The sequence below is a fragment of the Malus domestica genome, chromosome 10 (assembly GCF_042453785.1).
Source record: "Malus domestica chromosome 10, GDT2T_hap1".
NCBI lineage: Eukaryota > Viridiplantae > Streptophyta > Magnoliopsida > Rosales > Rosaceae > Malus > Malus domestica.
The window spans coordinates 39,886,884-39,907,869 of record NC_091670.1 but is presented as its reverse complement, the minus strand read 5'-3'; the positions used below and the strand labels follow the sequence as shown (position 1 = coordinate 39,907,869).

General features: G+C 37.6%; 3 protein-coding genes across 4 annotated transcripts; 1 reads left to right on the top strand and 2 right to left on the bottom strand.

Annotated features, from left to right (window-relative positions):
- Positions 1-1,631: 1,631 nt before the first annotated feature.
- LOC103446404 (linoleate 13S-lipoxygenase 3-1, chloroplastic-like) lies at positions 1,632-6,043 on the top strand. Its single transcript, XM_008385512.4, has 8 exons — positions 1,632-2,264; positions 2,549-2,817; positions 3,112-3,349; positions 3,581-3,853; positions 3,927-4,120; positions 4,219-4,520; positions 4,595-4,861; positions 4,967-6,043. The coding sequence occupies exons 1-8, from the start codon at positions 1,859-1,861 to the stop codon at positions 5,721-5,723; spliced, it is 2,706 nt and encodes a 901-aa protein (XP_008383734.2). The 5' UTR covers positions 1,632-1,858; the 3' UTR covers positions 5,724-6,043.
- A 172-nt stretch (positions 6,044-6,215) lies between these two features.
- On the bottom strand, positions 6,216-6,971 carry LOC103446405 (uncharacterized). Its single transcript, XM_008385513.4, has one exon. The coding sequence runs from the start codon at positions 6,820-6,822 to the stop codon at positions 6,376-6,378; it is 447 nt and encodes a 148-aa protein (XP_008383735.1). The 5' UTR covers positions 6,823-6,971; the 3' UTR covers positions 6,216-6,375.
- Positions 6,972-8,314: 1,343 nt separating this feature from the next.
- On the bottom strand, positions 8,315-13,347 carry LOC103446403 (probable hexosyltransferase MUCI70). Of its 2 annotated transcripts, none has more exons than XM_029110378.2 (10): positions 13,208-13,347; positions 12,301-12,755; positions 11,570-11,809; positions 11,189-11,402; positions 10,909-11,018; positions 10,628-10,827; positions 10,182-10,285; positions 9,253-9,440; positions 8,973-9,172; positions 8,315-8,831 (listed from the first exon to the last, which is right to left on the bottom strand). In XM_029110378.2, the coding sequence occupies exons 2-10, from the start codon at positions 12,548-12,550 to the stop codon at positions 8,571-8,573; spliced, it is 1,767 nt and encodes a 588-aa protein (XP_028966211.1). In that variant the 5' UTR covers positions 12,551-12,755; positions 13,208-13,347; the 3' UTR covers positions 8,315-8,570. The 2 variants fall into 2 exon arrangements, with proteins under 2 accessions (XP_028966211.1, XP_028966210.1); XM_029110377.2 differs by having other exon boundaries at positions 12,301-12,911; positions 13,208-13,328.
- Positions 13,348-20,986: the final 7,639 nt, after the last annotated feature.

Below are 20,986 nucleotides of genomic sequence, written 5' to 3'. Positions count from 1 at the left end.
TGGCGGCTGGTTATCCGGTTTCTGATCATGACCTTATTGATGTCATTCTCAATGGTTTATTTGATGAATATGAATCTTTTATTGACTCTATTATGCTGAGAATTTCATCAACCACTCTGGATGAACTGCATGGTTTATTGATCAACAAGGAATTGTTCATGAATCGCAAAAAGAAAAGTGTTGTCTCTTCCTCTCAAGAACCTTTACAGGCCTTTGCTGCTCAATCTCACGATTATTGCGCTAAAATAATCATTTGCCACAATTGTTCTGAAATCTGGGAGGAGTGTGAAATTGAGCAGCATAAGCTTGTGGAAAGGAATAGTATTGTGGTGTAGGAAGGAGAAGACCCTGAGATTGAGCAGCAAAGGCCTATAAAGGTTCTTGAGAGGAAGAGACAACACCTTTCGTTTTGCGATTCATGAACAATTCCTTGTTGATTAATAAACCATGCAGTTCATCCAGAGTGGTTGATGAAATTCTCAGCATAATAGAGTCAATAAAAGATTCATATTCATCAAATAAACCATTAAGAATGACAGCAATAAGGTCATGATCAGAAACCGGATAACCAGCCGCCATTAAAGCATCAGAATACCTTTGATGCGTTGCAGATACTCAGAAATCTAAAGGTCACCTTTGTGTAAAGAATGCAGACGAGATCGGAGTTGATGAATATGAGCAGCAAATACATCTCCAAATCAATTTTCAAGATTAAGCCAAAGATCACGAGATGAAGTCACACCAACAGTAAACGGAATGATTTCTTCAAAGAGAGAGTAGAGTTAAGCCAAATAAGAAAATTCTGATCCTTCTTATACCAAGCTTCATAGGCAGGGTTAGGAATTCCAGTAGTGCGACCGGTTTGATCAAGAAGATAAGGCGATGGACAGAACTCGGAACCACCAACGATGCCAGCGAGCTTGTAGCACCTGGAAATCAAAGCAAAGAGAGCCTTCCAGACTAAGTAATTGTCACGCTATAGCTTCATAGGCACCACACAACTAATATTCTGGATTGTGATCGATGAGATCAACGAACTGGAAGAATTAAGGTTCATCGCAAAGAAATTGGGGGCGACGAACTCAATCGGTGTAGGATTCAGAGGAACAATTTCAAGATGCATAGGCGAAGAAGTTGACGATGCCATTGCTGAGAAGAAGAAGAAATTGGAGATCGAGAGAAAGAACTTGAAGATCGAATCGCAGAGAAAGGAAGATCAAAAGGCGGTTAAGCAGAGAGGCGAGTGATACCAAGATAGAAAGAATGCTTTATGTATTTCATTTCTTAGTAAGGAAGTAATTACAATTAAGTTTATATACACTTTGCTAAATAAGCTTAGTGACTAATAACATTAGATTAACCACTAACATAGTGATTAGTTACAAAACAGTTGTAACCAAATTTACAACTGTCACAACAAACAGAAAATATCTAAGTATGAGGTGTCCCTTTAAATTTGGATCACATCCGCCGAATATGCTGCCCTAAACTTTGGCCGCATACGGTGGTTAGTTATGTCCCAACTCACCGACCACACATGAGAAGACTAGTGCCTAGACCAATCGTACATAAATGTCTATTTTTCATCATATTTTGTTTCCCGCATCTCTAATCTCTCTTATCATTTTTTGCTTAAACAAAGAGAAAATTGATCCAACTTAAACATCTCCATTCTCAATGTATAGTGCTATGTAATTTGGCAAATTAAGGAGAACACAATATGCGATCATGTTCTCCAACATAACTTCCAAGCTTATTGGATGTGGTAGGCTGATCAAAATTTATAGTAACTGAAAATATTTGAAATCCTAAAAATCAAAACCCTTATATATACCAGGCCAACTTTATATATATAGTTATGTCAATTACCATGGGCATGTTTAATCCCAATGTTCACAATATTTCAAGTCCACTGGATTATACTTATTCTGCCATTAATCTCTTTCCTTCAACAAAGAGAATGAGATTCCAAGAAAGGAAGACAATCAAAACGGAGGATGCTGGCGCAGCCCGATTTGCTGTTCGTCGTGGTGTTGCTCGGCAAGGGGACAATAAAATGGTAACAATGTCAATGTCCTCCTCATCTGTTGTTGCTGATGAAGCAGAAAAGCCTGTGATGGCTTTGGAGCTCTCTGCGCTGGTGACTGTAAGGAGACCTCTGAAGTCAAATATCCAACACATGATACGTCACTGGTTTGGCGGCAACCATGACCATTCCAACCGGGGTGTTGTTTTACAGCTTGTCAGTACTGAAACTGAACCAGGTAAAGAAAGCTTATTACTTGATCTCATGTGTGAGCCTCACTAGTTTTATACGTCTTATGAAATAAAGCCTCACACCTGAATGAATACAAGTGGTTAAATTAAGAACAAACGTACGCATTACTATTTAAGATGATATATGAAATCAAACACAATTTAACAAATTATTAAGTACTATTGCATCTGTTGGTATGCGGATTTTGGATTTTCTTTTCTTTCTCTTATGTGTTTGTTTTTGTTGAAACCTCATTTTGGCTTTTCCCCGTACAACTTGTTTCAAACAAAGAATCAACGAAGCCAAAACTGAGCTACGAAGCTGTACTAGATTGGTCCAAGGATCTAAAACTGGGAAGTGCTGATCAGAAAAGCACTTATCAAGTTAAATTTATGGTGGATTCAAAATTTGGGATGCCAGGAGCCATCACAGTGAGTAACAGATTTGAGGAGGAGATTTATTTGGATAGCGTCAACATAGAAGGTGTTGTGCATATTGCCTGCAACTCTTGGGTTCAACAAGCTGATGGGTCCTCAAAAAGAATCTTCTTCTCTACTAAGGTACATACACACACACACACACACACACACACACACACACACACATATTACAATACCAAGATATATATTATATTTATATAGATCATATACTCATTAGTCCGACTTACACCCGTTCTTTATGTTAATCTATGTCACTGGTAATGTGTCAATATCATTGTAGCCAACATGCTATCTAGTATCAATACATTATGTGTCTGTTTAAAGAGCAGATGTTATGCACAAAAAATTTATGTATAACTCAAGGCTAAAAAATTTATGTGACTTTGTATGATATATGTAAATGTAATTTTGCAGGCTTACCTACCAAGTGAGACACCAGCAGGGCTAAAAGAGCCGAGAGAGATGGAGCTAGAGCAGCTGAGGGGTGATGGGAAAGGACTTAGAACGCCATTTGATAGAATATACGACTATGACACCTACAATGACATCGGAAATCCAGATGAGGGAGTTGAATTCTCCCGACCAATTCTTGGAGGCCACAAGAATCCGTATCCTAGACGTTGTCGAACCGGACGCCCTCCAACCAGTACAGGTAAGGAGAGTGATTGACTGGTACCAGATACCAATGCACGTATATGGCACATTGTCAATATTTTATCGTGATTACCAACTATCGACCTACATGATAGAGTATCAAAACAAAATATCGACAATGTGACTGATTTCCCTAGCGAAACAATAAAAGGGTAATTCAATTGTTTTGGGCCAAAAAAGGGTATTCAACATTATACGATTATTTTTGACATACATGTCTATGCAACAGATGAGAAAATAGAGTCGTCGATAAACGAATCGACGGCATTTTACGTGCCGAGAGACGAAGAGTTTGAAGAGTCCAAGATGCAAGCTCTCGAGCTAGGAAAGTTGAAGGGAATTCTCCGGCATATAATTCCTACCCTTACAACCATTTCCGGCGACAACAAAGTTTTCAAGTGGTCCTCAGACGAAATTGGTTTGTTTAAAGACACGTCTTCACCAGAGCCTTTGAACAAAGTTCAAGAATTCCTCAGATTTGAACGTCCAAAATTGTCATGTCGTAAGCATCATATTATTTGAGTGAACATGATCATGAAGCCATGAATGTTTCTAAAATCTCACTCCAATTTCAGGGGCAATATCTTCCGGGTTGGAAGACGACGAATTCGGACGTCAAGCAATTGCCGGCATAAACCCTCTGAGCATCGAAAGGCTCACGGTTTTCCCACCTGTAAGCAAATTGAACCCCTCCATTTATGGTTCACAAGAATCGGCACTCAAGGAGGAACATATAACAGGCCATCTCGACGGCATGTCCGTACAACAGGTACGACGACGAAGGAAAAAATAGTTGAAAGACATGGATTACTTCATACGTAAAACACATGAAAGGTTCACTAAAGTGCATAAATGGTTGTGTTGCAGGCATTAGAAGAAAACAAACTGTTCGTACTAGACTATCATGACATTTTCCTTCCATTTCTGGACCAAATAAACGCTTTCAATGATCGAAAAGCTTATGGAACGCGTACAATTTTGTTCTTGACGTCAATGGGAACGTTAAAGCCTATTGCTATAGAACTCAGCTCTTCTGCAACCAACTCAGTTTCACCATCTAAGCAGGTTCTCACTCCTCCAGTTGATGCTACAACAAATTGGCTTTGGCAGCTCGGTAAAGTCCATGTATGCTCCAACGACGCCTGCGTTCATCAACTGGTTCACCACTGGTATGCACACCGATTACCTTAATTTTTTATAATATGCAAACATGCCACAACCTGAAACTTGATGACTGAACCAGGTTACGCACTCACGCCTGCATGGAGCCATTCATAATAGCAGCCCACCGGCAGCTGAGTGTGATGCATCCAATTTACAAGCTTCTCAGTCCTCACATGCGGTACACCTTGAAGATAAATGCAATGGCCCGTCAGTTTCTCATCAACGCTGGAGGGATAATCGAGTCTGATTTCAGTGCCGGTAGATACAGCATGGAGATTAGTTGTGCTGCTTATCGAGATTGGTGGCGCTTTGACCTTCAGGGCCTTCCTGCAGATCTGATCAGAAGGTTTGGTTGAAGTTCTCTCAATTTATATATCTATCATCACTGAACTGTAAATTCTTCATCTCCAGCAGTGCGCAGCTTACTAACTTCATCATCATTTCTGCATAGAGGAATGGCAATACCGGACTCTACCCAAGTCCACGGGATACGTCTACTGGTCGAAGATTACCCTTATGCAACGGATGGACTCCTCATATGGTCGGCAATGGAGACATTGGTTCGGACCTATGTCGATTACTACTATCCTGATGCAAGTGTGGTTCATTGTGATACAGAACTCCAGGCATGGTACAACGAGTCAATCAATGTAGGCCATGGCGATCTTCACCATGCTAGCTGGTGGCCGAAACTCTCAACTCCAGATGATCTTATCTCCATACTCACCACCATCATTTGGGTCTCATCAGCACAGCACGCAGCACTGAACTACGGGCAATATCCATATGGTGGGTATGTCCCGAACCGCCCACCACACATGCGGAGACTATTGCCGCAGGAGCATGATCCCGAGTATGTTGCTTTCATAAGAGATCCACAGAAATACTTTCTATCATCCCTGCCAGGTTTATTTGAAGCAACGAAGTACATGGCTGTAATAGATATCCTTTCAACGCACTCACCGGATGAGGTATATATCGGGGGGAGAAAAGACTTGTCAACCTGGTCAGCTGACACGGTGATCACCGAGGCATTCTACAGATTTTCAATGGAGATGAAGTGCATTGAGAAAGAGATTGAACAAAGAAATGCCGACTTAAACCTTCGGAACAGATGTGGGGCTGGAGTGTCACCATACCAGCTGCTCATGCCAAGCTCAGAACCAGGGATTACGGGCAGAGGAGTGCCGAATAGTATATCAATCTGAGGTTAATGAAACAAACAGTAATTTCTCAACTAGATTTCTAGCAGTTCAGTACTCCAGTTCATGAGAAGAAGCAGATTTGCAATCCCAAATAGCACAATTCCAACAAAAACCATAATGCATCAGGATTATGCAGATACAATCACGGCTACAGATACCGGCCAGAGACGAAAAACTCCACCACTTAAAACCCCTTTAAATTCCTGTAAATCCAAATTCCGATTTCAACACATTTTAACTGCCGTCAAGATTCAAGATACACACACTTATGAGCATCAGCTGATAAGTTCAAGCCTTCAAGGCAATGTTTTATCAGTCACCAAGTCATATGCTTTAATATAAACAAAAACGACACACCTGGGCATAGCCAAGTTAGCTAGAGCAACGTACTCGCCCAACTACACACGAGTCCGGATTTTCCTCCCGCAGTTTCAGCTTCGTTTAGATTAGAATATCGCTCGAATAAACATAAATTGCATGGCATATGAACAAAAATGACCACCAAAGGATGATGTGTTTCAACTTTCATTATCCACAAAGGTAAATATTTACAACAAAGATGACCAATATTCCACTAACATGTGACCGAACCAAAAAGCAAATTAACAACATATAACAAAAAAAGAAGCCGTAAATAACGAGGAAGAAGAGGGGCTTAGTCGTACTTTTCTCTCCAGGAGAAAACAAGGAAGAAAACCCAAGACGCAGCCAGCAAGACGTCGCCGACCGTCTGCCTCAGCCAGTCCCAGGCGAGGTCCTCCACCCGCCGCTCGAAGTAGCACCGCCACAGAGCCATGAAAACGTGAAGCACCGTGCACCCCTTGGCGAAGAAGGTCTGGAACTCGCGATCCTTCACGAAGGAGACCATGAGCAGCAGGAAGCCGATCGCGAAGAGGAGGAGGCCGGAGAAGGAGTCGCAGGTCCGAATCAGGAGCTGGTCGTGGGGGGTGGACCCCATCAGCTTCTGGGCGGTCTCGGTCCCGTGCCCGAAGGTGTAGACCTCCGTCATGTAGAACATCATGAGGGCTCCGCAGGATATGGCGATTAGGGAGTGGAGGAGGCAGATGACGAAGAAGGCCGACGACGGCGCCGGCGATGACATCGATCAATCGGACGGCTGGGATCGAGTTATCGAGGTGTCGGCGCCGGCGATGACATTGATCAACCCTTTGGTTTCTGAGAAATTGGGAAGAAGGTGAAGGAGAAAAATAATTAATTGATAACGTTTTTTCAAATTTATTTTCTTTTTGGTTTAATTTTTAATTCAGGAGATAAAAGTGAAAAATGTGTTCTTGGTTTTGTTGTTGATACGGTGATGAGCGAGTGCAGCAAGGATAAGGATCCAGTGGGACCCGGATGGGGTCCATTTTGTCTTGGGATGGAAACGTGGCGAGATCCTAGTGGTACCGACAGATTCCAACTGGGACCTACTGTTTCAAATCGGTTGATATAAAGATTAAGACCTAGTTTGGAAGTGAGGTGCTTAAAAAAAAAGCACCCATGAAAAAAAGCTGTGAGGGTTTTAGGTGTTTGGTAAACTGAAAAAAAAAAGGCTTATTTTGGAAGCTGCTGTGAGAATAAGCTGAAATCAAAGGAAAAAGCTGAAGCTGCTATTTGTAGCTTTGAAAAACTGGCTTTTTTTCAAAGCACACGGAGCTACAGTGCTTCTTTAATGAAAAGACCCACTATTAGACTGCTTTTTTTTTTCCAAAAGCATTTTTACAAAAAAGTTTACCAAACACTCTGCTGATTTATTTCACAGCCGTTTATTCTCACAGCACAGCCGCTTATTCTCACAGCAGCTTTTTTTCAAAGCACAGCAATACCAAACCAGCCTTAAGAGCATCTTGTCTACTGACGGACCAAATAACAAATAAACAACACCTTTGGGTTTGAAGATAGGGTGGTGTATCCTTACGTTCATTTTGAGAGGAACGTATGAGAGGTAAAAACGGATCAGAAGATATTTTTGAAGAATCGTCCTGTGATGACCTAAAAGAAAGAATGATCCTTCAGTTCATTCTATTGCTGGCTATGTAGAGGTCGATAATTTTCATCCTCTTTCTTCTCTTTTACGTATTTATCATGAGATTTTGAACCAATTCAAATACTCTCAGCTCAAGCATATTTACAGAGAAGAATTTTGTTACATACCAATTGGAGCTACAACATTGATAATTTGATATGGGCTTTTGTTTTCTCGAAGAACCACCTATTTGGATTGGTGATTTTTTGTCTACTGATATTTTAGGAATTTCTAAAAATCGTCTGGTTTGTACTTCTCAGATAGTGTTTTTGGGCTGTTCGAAACCAAACCCCCACCAAAAAAATTGAAATAAATTTTCAAATATAAAATTGTACGATGAGCTCACGAACATAATATGCGTCGTCTTAACTTACTAACTGGTGTCCACGTGTTTGATTGACAGTAGAAAAACACAAATGTTGTTTATCTTGACCTTTTCAGATTAAGAATTAAAGACAAAAAAAAAATATTGATTTTTCAAATTAAGAGACATCTACTAGTATATAATTTTGGGTGGGGGTACAATGGTAATTAAAGGACAAAATGGGCCATTGCACATGAGGGGGTATTTTGGTAGCAAGCCATATTTTTCATAATTTATTTGGAAAAATTATACTTCTATATATACAACAAAAAATTGAGTAAAAAAACTGAGACAATATTCCAAAAGGTAGAAAGAATGAGGAGAAAGCCGCTCCATGTTGAAGCAGAGCTAGGACACTCTCATCTTGCACAAATCCTCCGTAACCGCCGCCCCCACCGCCGTGAACAAGTTTCGGAAGGGGGAGGTCTAAAGAATGATGTAACTTTCTTGAACAAAACTTTTAACTTGAATCGATGTCTCTAGCACCGGCCACGATTTTGCGGTGACGTCTAGAGCCCGACCTTCTATCTCTCCCACGCCTTGGAGGCCTCTTACCTGGGGCTTTTACAATGCTCTCGGGTGAAGTTTCGGTTGATGGTTTAACTGGTGGTTCGTTACTTAAAGCTGGGGGTGACGGTGGTGGTGGTGGTAATAGCGGTGGTGGAGGAACAGCCTTAGGAAGAGGAGGAGCCATGTGCTCCAATACATCTCTATGATATTTCTGTAGACAGTGAAAAACACACACAAAATGCATCGAGGAACATGAGAAAGAGAGAATCGAAATGCAATAGCACCCAGAAACCCCCATACATCCCTCCCAAAGGGAAAAAAACCCGTACTTCCAAAACATATACATGCATACCTGAACAACAAAATTGCGTCTTTCACAGTCGTAGAACATATTGATAGTCCAGTTTGTCTTTTCGCGAATGTGGTCTCTCACTGTGGAAAAACTAATCTGATCCCTGGAAGTAAAACGATCAACTTCATGGAACCAAAGACAAGCGGCAAGGTTGCTGATAGGGACATGCTCCCTTATTATAACACATCCTTCAGGAACGTCTGCAGCAAGACCAAAACAAGGAAACTTGGTAAAGCGAAACAAACACGAAATGTTTTAACAGAGTGAAAGGTCCACCTACCACTTGTAATGGGAAGCTTTTCCTCAGAATATGGGGTCAAACCTTCCTTTTTGTAAAATTCAACCTGAAAGTCAATAGAGGCATTGTCGTATTTTCCAGCAGCTTTATTTGCCTCAGCTTCAGTAAACACGTCAAAGCGTTTATAATGTCTAGAAATCGCAAAAGTTGCATTCTTTCTCCACAAGAACCTGAAATATAGGTTAAATTTAAAGGATGTATCAGCATGAATGCTTGTAAAACCAGGCTGAATAAGGCTTGGCGTAAAAGAGCAAAGCCCCTTCCGTGAACTGGGAACATAATTGCTTTTCAATCTGATGTTTCGTATCCAAATGATAGGAGTACATAAATGGACAGGATCTAACATAAGTTTAGTAAGACTCAAATATCTTGTCGTGTTTGAGGGGGGGGTTTCATCCGTACTGGAGGATCATTTTGATTTTATTCGCACAAATGTGAATGGTGGGGCAAACGTAAAGGACAGTCAAATAGGGGAAAGAAGCTTTCAGGACTCAAAGCACTAACTGGAAAGCGATTTTGTAAGTTAAGCAAAGCATATGATAATATATCAATGTGCCACAGTTAGACGTGGTTGTAAGCAGCAAAATTGCATCTGAAAGATGTAACCAGGAAATTGAACAAAAGATATCATATTACAAATGAACTTGTTTGACAACATTACTATGATGGTGGTATTTTGCATCTGGACATTTGGATGTTTCTTCGAAGCAGACTTGCCAAAATGTTGAACAAGACACTGATGATATTCCATACTCAGGGTAATTTTCGAAAAACAAAAATTACGAAGACCTATTTATCATGATAGAAAGTGAAAGACTAAGCTGTAATTTTATTTTATTTTTGGGTGAAAAAAATAACCTATAAATAAATTAAGATGGCTAGATATTTGTGAAACTTTCAATCAGATATACCTTTCAAGAATTTGATACGGATCCACGACAAGTTCAAGTTTCCCATCAATCCATAAGGAAAAACGGGCATTAGGAAACATCCTATGCACTAAAAGCTTAGGAATCTGCAAAAGATGTAATCTGTGTCAAAGTTATGTCAAGGTACTAAAAATGTACATAAAACACAGCATTCTGCAAAGAAAGCCCCATTATCTTATTGACACATTTAAATGCACGGAAACACAACCATTCACACTATACTCATTTTTTCCTTTTAGAGAAGCTGAATGATATCTTACATGTTCCCAAATAATTTTAATGTCCACTTAAGATCTAAATCTTGCACAACATGATAAACACCTGTCTACAGATAATTCATAACCAAAGAGCCAATTCAGGCAACTATTCCCAAGACAACTCTACTCTAGAGTCGATAAAATTTGCTCACAAAAAATTAGAAATCTTACCTTCCCAGTGCGCCTTCCATCCGTGTAAGGAGGGTTATGCACAACCACAGTTCTCCATATACCAACTTTCCTATCGCCGCCCATTTTCCCAGATGTTCTCAAGTAAGCTTCTGTCACATCATCTATAAACATGTAGAAGCAAACGGTCTCCTTGGAATAATCACTAATGTTCCTTGGCTGGTTTATCTCATCAAAATTTCCTGATGAAAACAAATTCAATTGATAAGGAATCCACCAATATATCTAACAGAAAGTTGAATTAACATTATACTGCATATTACCAAATATAGCCGATGCAACAACCACACCATTACACTGCTCCATATCATTTAGGTCAATCTCATCCAGATCATATCCAGTATTCCGGCCAGGTTTACTTCCTCTAACAAATCTGATTGATGCTCAAATCCGTCAAGCAAAATGCACAGTATACTTAAATGAGTGAAGGGCCAATGGAAGCTCATTACTATAAGACTAACTAATTCAAAAAACAAAAGTCAGGTCTGAAAAATAAAAACAGAAAACTTGACCAAGGTAAAGCAAAAAGGAAGAAACACATACCCACAATGCACACTCATTGACTCTCTTATATCATATGAATCACTCCTTTGCTTCAATGTAGGGTATCCACCAAACTCTGAGCCTCCAAATTCTGTTTTTCTAGATAAATTTTCTTCATAAATGTATGTTAAATTCTTCAGAACTGGAGAATATGAAGGGACCTTGGGCATCAAGGCTATGGCTTCTTCCACAGGAAGGTAACATACTGGACAAGCTGAAAAGTAAAGAAGGAATAAAACTCAGCAACATCACATGAGTTGTTAACCTATCTCAGTGCCAAATATTCCTGCCATCTTTAAGTTTAAGTAACGGAAAAATAGTTTTTTCCAGAGAAGAGGAAAATCTAGCATAACCAAAAACAAAGAAAATGTAGAAACTTACGTCGTGGTCCAGTTCTTTTTTTATCTGCTGGTGGGGGAGGCAAAGTGAATGTATTACATGGATGTCCAGGAGGAAGAGTGTAACCCAGAAAAACAGCAGGAGGAGGAGGAGGCAACGCCAGCGAAAAAGTCATGTTGTTACTTTCAGGTCCATGTTTTCGCGAGGATTCAGAAAAACTTAAAGTGATGCTGTTGTTAACACTAATGTTTCCGACACTGACAACATCTTGTCCGTCTTCACCTATATATGAGCAGATAAGCGTATATTACTTACACAAGGAAACATCTTTTAGTCTAAGAAATGAACTTAGTATGAGGAATTTCGACTAAAAGAAGATTTTTATACTACCAGATAAGGAAGCCAATATTAATGCAGATAAAAATTCATTCCACACTGTCATACTAGAAGTATCTCTTGAAAATAATGGTAATATAGTGATTTTCCCAGCATAATTTACAAAAGCTGTGCGAAATGCAGTGCTCGACTTTAAGGTTAGCTTAATCAATTTGCTAAGACTAATCTTTTGCTCTCAGTTGATAACTAGCATTCGACCCAATTCACTTCCCCAGCTTCAAATTCGAACTCAATCAACTAACACAGAAGAATAATTATATCCAAATCAACTAGGATCAACTCAAACAACCCAATACCCTCATCAACAGATACAACTAAAACAGAACCAAATTAACTTATAAAAAAATCAAACATGCACAGGAAAACGAATGCCGAACCTTTTCCAACGTACAAAACCCAGACAAAAACCGCTGCGGAGATGAGGCAGAGCAGCAGCATTCCAACCTTCTTCCGGCCGGCAAACTTGCAGATCCAGTGGAACAACCTCTCCTTCTCCTTGAGCATTTTCGAAGGCTTACGCGCAGATTGGATTGGCAACACTCCGTTGATGCTGTTGATGTTGTTGTGTAGCTGTTTATCCAAAGAACCATAACTCCCTGATCGAATCCCCAATGACCCTCCAGTCATTGTTGATCCAAACCTTCATGTGCCCCTCTCATCTCCCTCCTCCTCCCAATCCCAGCCCAATCATTCAAAAATCTCCCAAAAACCCAGATTTTTTTCTCGATCAGAAACCCAAAACTTCAACGACCCAACTCACCAAATCGGCCCCAGAATCAAGTTTCACTCCCAAATTTCACTGAATCGCAAGCTCCCCTGCTGCCCAATTGCACTGAAACAACACTCAGAACTCAGCGTTTCCAAAAACTCTCCTTTTTTATTGTCGAATCCAAAAACCAAAATTCAAAGTTGGGAAATGACGAGCAAGAACAAAAATGCTTCTGGGAATCGAGTTTTGCAGAAAACGAACAAAATTTTGCTCCAATCACTGAAATCAATGAAATTTGAACTCTGTCAATGGGTGGAAAATTAGGGATTGGTGCATTCGGTTTGTAGGGTTTATACTTTATAGCACAAATCTAGGCTTTTATGAAATCTAGTTTTCTTGTATGAAGGAATCTGGGATCACAATTTACATACAAATCAAAGTTCTTTTTCCCTTTCCTTTTTATTATGCTAATTTTGAGGGGATGATTTTCCGAAAAAATTCTTGGGATTTATATATCTTGTCCAAATTTGTGGAAATATTTTAAATGAAAGCATGGGAATTTATGATTGCCTAACCTGCGCCATGTGCCCGATGTTAACAACCAGACGCCGTCACCTTGTCTCACTCATGCCGTATTCATCTTTCGGGCTGGCCTAAGCTCAAATCGAGACGTTTAGCAATGTGAGATGGTGTACGATATTTATATGTATTTAATATAGTTATTATCGACGATCAACTATAATTATGTGAATATATGTATTTGACGCAACTAAAATCTAACTGTAAAACTATTGTTTACAGCTTAATACTTTTGGTTTCTAGCCTTCAATTGGTTAACCACGTATGCTCCAAGACATTGCTAGAAAGGACAAAAGATATAAACCGATGCGTTCAGTATAGTGAGATCATGCGAAAGATAAAAACTCTTATAACAATCGTGTAATAGGAAGAAGATACTAAGCCAACATGCCAACTTCTACAACACCTTAACCACCACTGGGTTAGGAGGATGATTTTAAACTCGTATTCCACATAGCAAGTTTTGTATTCGATTCTTGATATTGGTTAGGCTGCAATGTCTCTGTAAGTCATCCAAACCGCTGCCAAAAAAGTAAACTGTCGTAGCGAGGTCACCAGCTGCTCCGAAAACTTCCACAATCACATTGACATGTCAGTAACAGTACAATTATTTACTTGTGCGCAGTTTAATGGTTGAGTACCAAGTACAAACTTTTCCACCGGAAAAACAGAAAGTACTTGTCGAAATTGGAACGTCAAAACTGTCCTCCTTGGTGGGGGTGGGGTTGTGCTAACAAGGTTGTTTCTTCCTACTTGGTTTGGCTAGAGTGTGCTATGACGTTTCTGGGAAAGTTGGAAAATCCTCTCAATTATGTAATGGGTGATGAAATCTTGACCATAAGATAAAAAGTTTTCAACATACAAAATCAGATGCGTCTTTTTCTGTTTTTGCGTATACGAACGTTCATATCTGTAATGTTTTCAATTAATACGTCGTCTCATATAACTATGTATCGATAATAGAAGTATATGTGCTAGGCAATACGTTTCTCGATCTGTTACTTCTTTGAAAAGTGGACAAAGTGCAAGACTCTTCTAGTTAGTATAGAGAGTTTACCTTTACATTCGAAGTACTGTGTTTGGTTCGTCTTTTCTCCAATATTGTGAATTTGGGCTTCAGCTTTTCAAGCCACTTGTCATGCTAGTACTCAAAGGGAGCATAACTTTCATTTGATGCAATCTCTCCTCTTATTTATTTTCGTTTGATTTGGAAAGTTTTCAATGCTCATAAATAAGTTTTCAAAAATAAAAAATAAAAATTCAATTCAAATTAAAAAGTCCAAGTTGCAAATTGATTAATTTGATGCAACTTGGATAAGCACAGTAGCCAAGGTTTAAAACATTCGTCAAATTCATTCCTTCCAATTATTGAAAGTTAATAGTGACATGAATTAATTAGAAAAAGGCCACCACTAATCACTGATTATCTATATTACTATGCAATAAATAATGGTTGGTTTTAAAATTAAAACACGTCTAAATCGTTCCAATCCCTTTACGAGACACGTAAGTGTTGTGTATTGTTTTTTTTTATATACATTCGATATTATCTACATTAATAGGTGAGAGAGTGAGCTAAATTTCACAATCAGTAATTATATTAATTTGGTTTAAGTTCATCTTTGTTGAGGTTCAAATTTAAGACCTTTTACATACAAGCAGTGCTTAATATATCACTATCTGTGAAAATATCGATGTACAATTGTGTGAAAATATCAATAAATATGTTGATATCGGTTGCCTTCAATGGAAATTTGCTAAAAAATGTGGACATTTAAAATAACAGTTTAGGGAATGTCATATGTCAATTTGTCAATTTAATCGATATGTTTAAAATATTGATAAAATCTGTTAATTTTAGTCAAAAATTAAGAGTTTCTCCAATATCTTGTGAATACTTCGCTCCCCTTTCTAATATTTCTTGGATTTTTCCGATATTTCCACATAAATATCAATGAAGAAATTTCAAACATGACTTGTATTGTTAAATAATTGAAAATCATGTGCCAAAACTTTCCAATGTGCTTCCCAATAGGCAATTAGGGACCAGGCCAGACCACGACTTCGCCACCTTTAATCAATGCTACTCCTCTCCGTGCGGCTGAACCACCACGCCAACGGTGGCAGTGGAGTGGACCACTTGCTTGGTGGTGCTAGAGATTGTCATACGCATGGCTATGACCCATGAAACCCTATGGAGTCTCGTTTTATCTGGTCCGATTTATAAGTTCTTAACTTAGGAGCTCATTTTTTTTTTTTTTTGAACTAACGATATTATCTACATTAAGAATAAGGGAGTGTGTTTAGCGTTACAATGTGCTAGCAATAATGTGGTTCAAACTCACTTCTGGCGATAATCGAATATAAGATCTCTCACCTACAAGTGAAGAATAATTTATATATTTTTTCTGTGTCTCTCGAGCTCCCTTATCTATTTATATTTATTTTTATTTGTCAGTGATGTATTCAGTCCTATGACTATAAAAAATATATACAATAATAAATATAGAGTACTGAAATTATATAGCAGATTGCAAGTGACCCTTTATCATAGTATAAGAAAGGTGTTAAGCTCTTGCATGACGACATGGGTACGAACTCTGTTGGTAGTTAATGTAACGAAATTTATTATTTGACAAAAAAAATTATATAGCAGATTGGATAGGTCAACGTCGGCCTCATACATGGATGGACTGGTGCAATTTGAGTCTCCAAAAATTGAGAAACTCTCTCTACATTAAGCCCCGATTATTTTGTAAATGGGCCTATGGCCCAACAGTAGCTTAAAGTATGTTTTTATCTGTTAATTTTTTTTTTTTGGGACAAACAATATGGATTTTTAATTTTTACAACTTCCAAGTATACTCTTACAACATGCTATAAAATATTACAACATAGTATCGACCTTACTATTATAATGTAACGTAGTCGCATGCTTATGAGTCAAATTTGAGACCTTCTTCAAATAAAGTAGAGACTAAGTGTCGCTAGACCAACTAATCATGTGTCTATAAATATGAGTTAATATGTAAAATTAAGTACGTCGGGACCGAAAATCTATTAATCGAACAATACTTAAACTCACACTAGGGTGCACCGCCTTGTCCAACCTTTTTATTGTGCACATATTGTAATCAAAATTGCTCATTTTTTTTCAATTTGTCGATATACGAAATAAATGCACCCGAGTATTTATCATATTTAATTATGCAGGTAATGAAACTAAATTATCATGATTTATGTTGACAGTCAATGGTGTGACTTTTTCCTGAATATATTGTATAACTTGGTGGTTGCATCGTCCATATCTTGTGTTTGAGTACCGGGAGAATTTTCCTCCAAACTTTAGTGTGTTTCCAGAAGGAGAAATGCATGTGGCACAATACAGAGGCAGACAAATCATCTTCCCCCATTGGACTACTTTTCAAAAGTTCATTAAACCGTAATTTTTTTCACAAGATTAAATTGTGAGTTTGAATATTTCGACCAATTTACTACTAAGATGGTAAACGGATCGTATTTGTTGTGTTCGTGTCATACTTTTTATTTTAATAGATCATCTCGCGTCAAACTCATTATCTTAACTGTTTTTTAACAGGTGGCTGGAAAACAATCCAATTCATTAACGGACCGTGTCGGGTTAACAGATCATACAAGAAATTATCATGCCTAACGTCTAAATCTGACAAACGTTATCGTATTAGTTCTTAACAGGTGACTCGATAATGAACTGTTATTTTCATATCGTTTCGTGTCGAAATGGGTGGTACAAAAAAGTTATCCAGGCGTGCATGCTGGTAACATTACCTCCTCCGTCTTCTTAACAGGGATAGTGCCTTCGCATTTTTATGTGTAGTTGCCATGTATTTCCTACGTACCACTACTTATACCGGATGTTGCATGTACACCTGGAACGCCTACTTGCTGGCTAATCAATCAGCACGTATGATTGACTATTGACTTTTTTACTCATTTACTTCAAGGCCATTCCCTTATCGAATCTGTTTACTTGCATGCATATGAATGGTTGACTTGCAGCCAGAGAGAGGCAAGGAAAATTCAAGTATTTAAAGTAAAGGTGTAATTGAATTAATTCAGTAATACAAGTGTTTGTTGCATTGGACAGAACCACCTCAGGGCCAGGAGCGGATACCCCCACTCAATTGTTTGGTGAAAAAAAAAATTGTAACATTAGAATTAATTCTTTTATGTGTTACTGCCATCATTGAAAGATCATTTTCGGCCATGAAATTTTTTAAGATCGACGGATGAGAGATCAATAGATATAAATGATAACATGATTATTTTTATAGAGAGAGATATATATATATTGGATTGTATTGATAATGAGGTCAGTGGCGAAGTTAGGAATTATCGAGGGGAGGGGCGAACTTAGAAGAGTGCAAATTTAAAAAAAAATGGCAAACCAACGAGTGATAAAACATAGATTGTTGCTAAATTTTCTTGGCATGCGGATGATGTGGGATTTAGGTTGGCAAGGTTTATTTTGGAGACAGTGTCTACAAATTGTTTCACGATAATTACGTGGATAATCAAGCATTCGACGTCTATGTCTAGGGTCTTATAGTATCGTTCTATTACGTAACTGTATAATGGGAAGAAAAAAAATCTTAAGACTTTTAATCCTAGAGCAGACTAGGCTAATATGACTAATAACTAATCAAACTAACAATTCAATTAATCAAATGTCAAAAATTATACAAAATTATTCAATAAACAAAAATTCAATTCAACTAACCAATATAAATAATCATATACATTATTCAATAATTCAATTAATCATTCAATAATCAATAATTCAATTTTCACCCTAAACAATAATTTCATTTGTCAATACCCAGAGAATTCATATCAATTATTATTAGTATATTATCATATATTCTAAATAAAAATAATCAATTAGGGTTTGAAATAATATATATTTCAGAAAATAAAAAATATACCTCAAATTTGGGAAGGGGCTGCTGGCGTGGTATATGGAGTCTGGCGTGGCGGCTGGAATGGAAGGCCAACGGAATAGGGTTGGATGGCTTGCTGGGAGCCTGGGATTGGGCACACTTTTGAAAAGTGAAGGGATTTTATTGTTTTGGGAAAAGAAGGTGTGGTGGGGGGATGAATGGGAAACTGGAACCGGTTGGATGGGAATGGGGACCAGTGGTCCTCGCAATATTATTTTTTCTATTCATATAACAAGTAAAACGACGCCGTTTAGTTTAAAAATTATATTTTTTTTACGAGGACCAAAACGACGTCATTTTGGCCTGGATTTAAAATTTAAAATTTAAAAACAAAACCCCTGCGCACTGGTTGAGGAGCAGCGCAACAGCATGAATAGGAACAACACCATGTTTTCCAGATTCTGGCCGAACCAGAAGGGCTTAGGACTCGCTCCTGGGCTTGTTTTCCGACGAGCGGAGGGGCGGTCACCCCTCCTCTCTCCTATGTAGCTTCGCCACTGAATGAGGTTGTCATGTAACGCTTTCAAAGCATAAAAATGCGTTGAGAGATAATGTAATATGTTTATGAAAAACTTTATGGATTAATATATCAATGTTTTGTTTAGTACGTTTTTGAGCATTTTAATTTATGATTTTGTTGTTTGAAAATCCTTCAATCCATACAGATCTTTGACTTCGTTTCTGATGAATTATGTGTTAACTTCAAATCATAATTATAAAGTAAAATAAATCAATCAATTCCTTGCTCACTTTTTGGTAGAATTTGGTTGAAGGAGAAAATTATAAAAAAATATTATCATTGTTATAATATAGATATATATATATATATATATATATATATATATATATACTGTAGCCAATTAGTTGTCAAACCCATGTGGTGTGTTGGTCATGCAGGCAAATATGCGTTCATAAGAGTAACTCCATCGTTGCAAAAGCCCCCTAAGGCAAGTACTATTGAATAGTATCCAATGAACAGTAATTGCTTTTTGCATCTTCATCCCTACACTGAATAACCTTGACAATAGGCAATAAAATATTAGTATTTTTTATTTTATAAAATAATACAAAATAATTTTATTTGTAATTTCGGATATGATTTTTAATCGGTATCGTTATAGCACGTGTCATTAAACAAGAAATTACAACCCAGAGTATTTGAGAAAATATAAAATTATGGTGTAAGTTGGAAGATAATGATAACATATTTATAGAAAAATTAAAATTATTTTTCCTTTTTTTAAAAAAAAAAATATTAATTATTTACTTTTTTTTATTAATTTTTAAATTAAAATTTTACATTTTTTTATTAATTTTTTATTGTGGCTGATGTCGCCTTGACGTCAGCCTTGAGTCATGTTGCCTTCGGGCTCTCGGGCTGACAACTCATGCCGAGCCTCTACCTTGAGCCCGGGCTTAATCTCCAGCATACGCTGGACCAAGTTGCTCGGGCTTTTCTGGCCCTATTTGAGAGCCAGTCCATCAGGCTATTGCCTACGGTGGAACTGCTCTAACTTCGATCTGCATCACCATTTTTCTGAGGTGATTTACATCACTATTTAGTTGTCTGTATTGTGTATTTTATGTAATATGTATCCGGATTAACGGATTTGTTTAGAGAAAATACTTTGGCCTAATTAAGAAAAAAAATATCTCAAAGTTACACTGTCACTCGATCTTATTATTGTGATATATATAGATGAAAATGTCAAATTGATTGACAGTTTAACTATTCATTAAAAGTAATATTAGGGAGATTAAATTTTATAAACTAAATGACATGAAAGTTGATAATTGAATTATTACTTAAGCGTTGATAATCGTGTTCATCCCTATTGGTGACACATCATTTAGTCTCCAAATTTTGTTTTTCTAGCATTACTCATTCATTAATATTCTCATATTGATCACACAATAATTAAGTGCGTTTACTGGGCAAAGTGAATTAAAACGTGTGTTGTAAGAAAATGGATCACGAACGGTCACCCTTGAAAGAACTCTGGAATTTCAGAAGTTGAGAGAGAAACTCTCGTTTCTGAATTTTGTATTGAATCAAAGTTGTTTATTACAAAGCAAAAGAACAGATTATAAAGACATATTTCAAGAAAATGAAAAGACAAGCAACAATAAATCTTCATTGAACACGAAAGACCCTTTAAACGACTCGGACCGTTTCTAAACTGTTCGCATTATCAAGCAGTTTCTTTATTCCTACGTCATTCAGAGAGCAAAATCTTTATGAGTACTAGGTACACAAATCACCTATAGTATATCGTTCTATGTGTTATACTGATTTAATAAGGATGAATAACATGATCTAAACGTCTCCTTCTAATATATATTAATAAAAATCAAATACATGTTATAATTTTAATAGAACAATAATTTCACGTGATCATATTTCAATTACACTAAACATTGCTGCTCCGAAGCAAATGAGACATTGCCAATACTAACAAACAAACCATGCTAACCATTTTTTAATTGATGATGAATCTGGAAAACCAAGTAATGACATCGGATTATGGTGTTGTTTAATCAAGTAAAAAACTATATATATACTCCAATATAAAATTCCAATTTGAGACGCTTTTTTTTTTTTTTTTTTTGGTGAACTGGAAATTTATCAAAACCATGATAAAGATGTCAAAGTACACAATGAAAACCCACAACGAGGCAAGCAACCAAAATAACAAATCGGGAAGTGCAAGGGGAGATATGAGACTCAACGCTACAAGCAAAGCTAAAAAACGTCCTTTACACAACCAATACAAATTTAAGGAGGACAAGGTAACC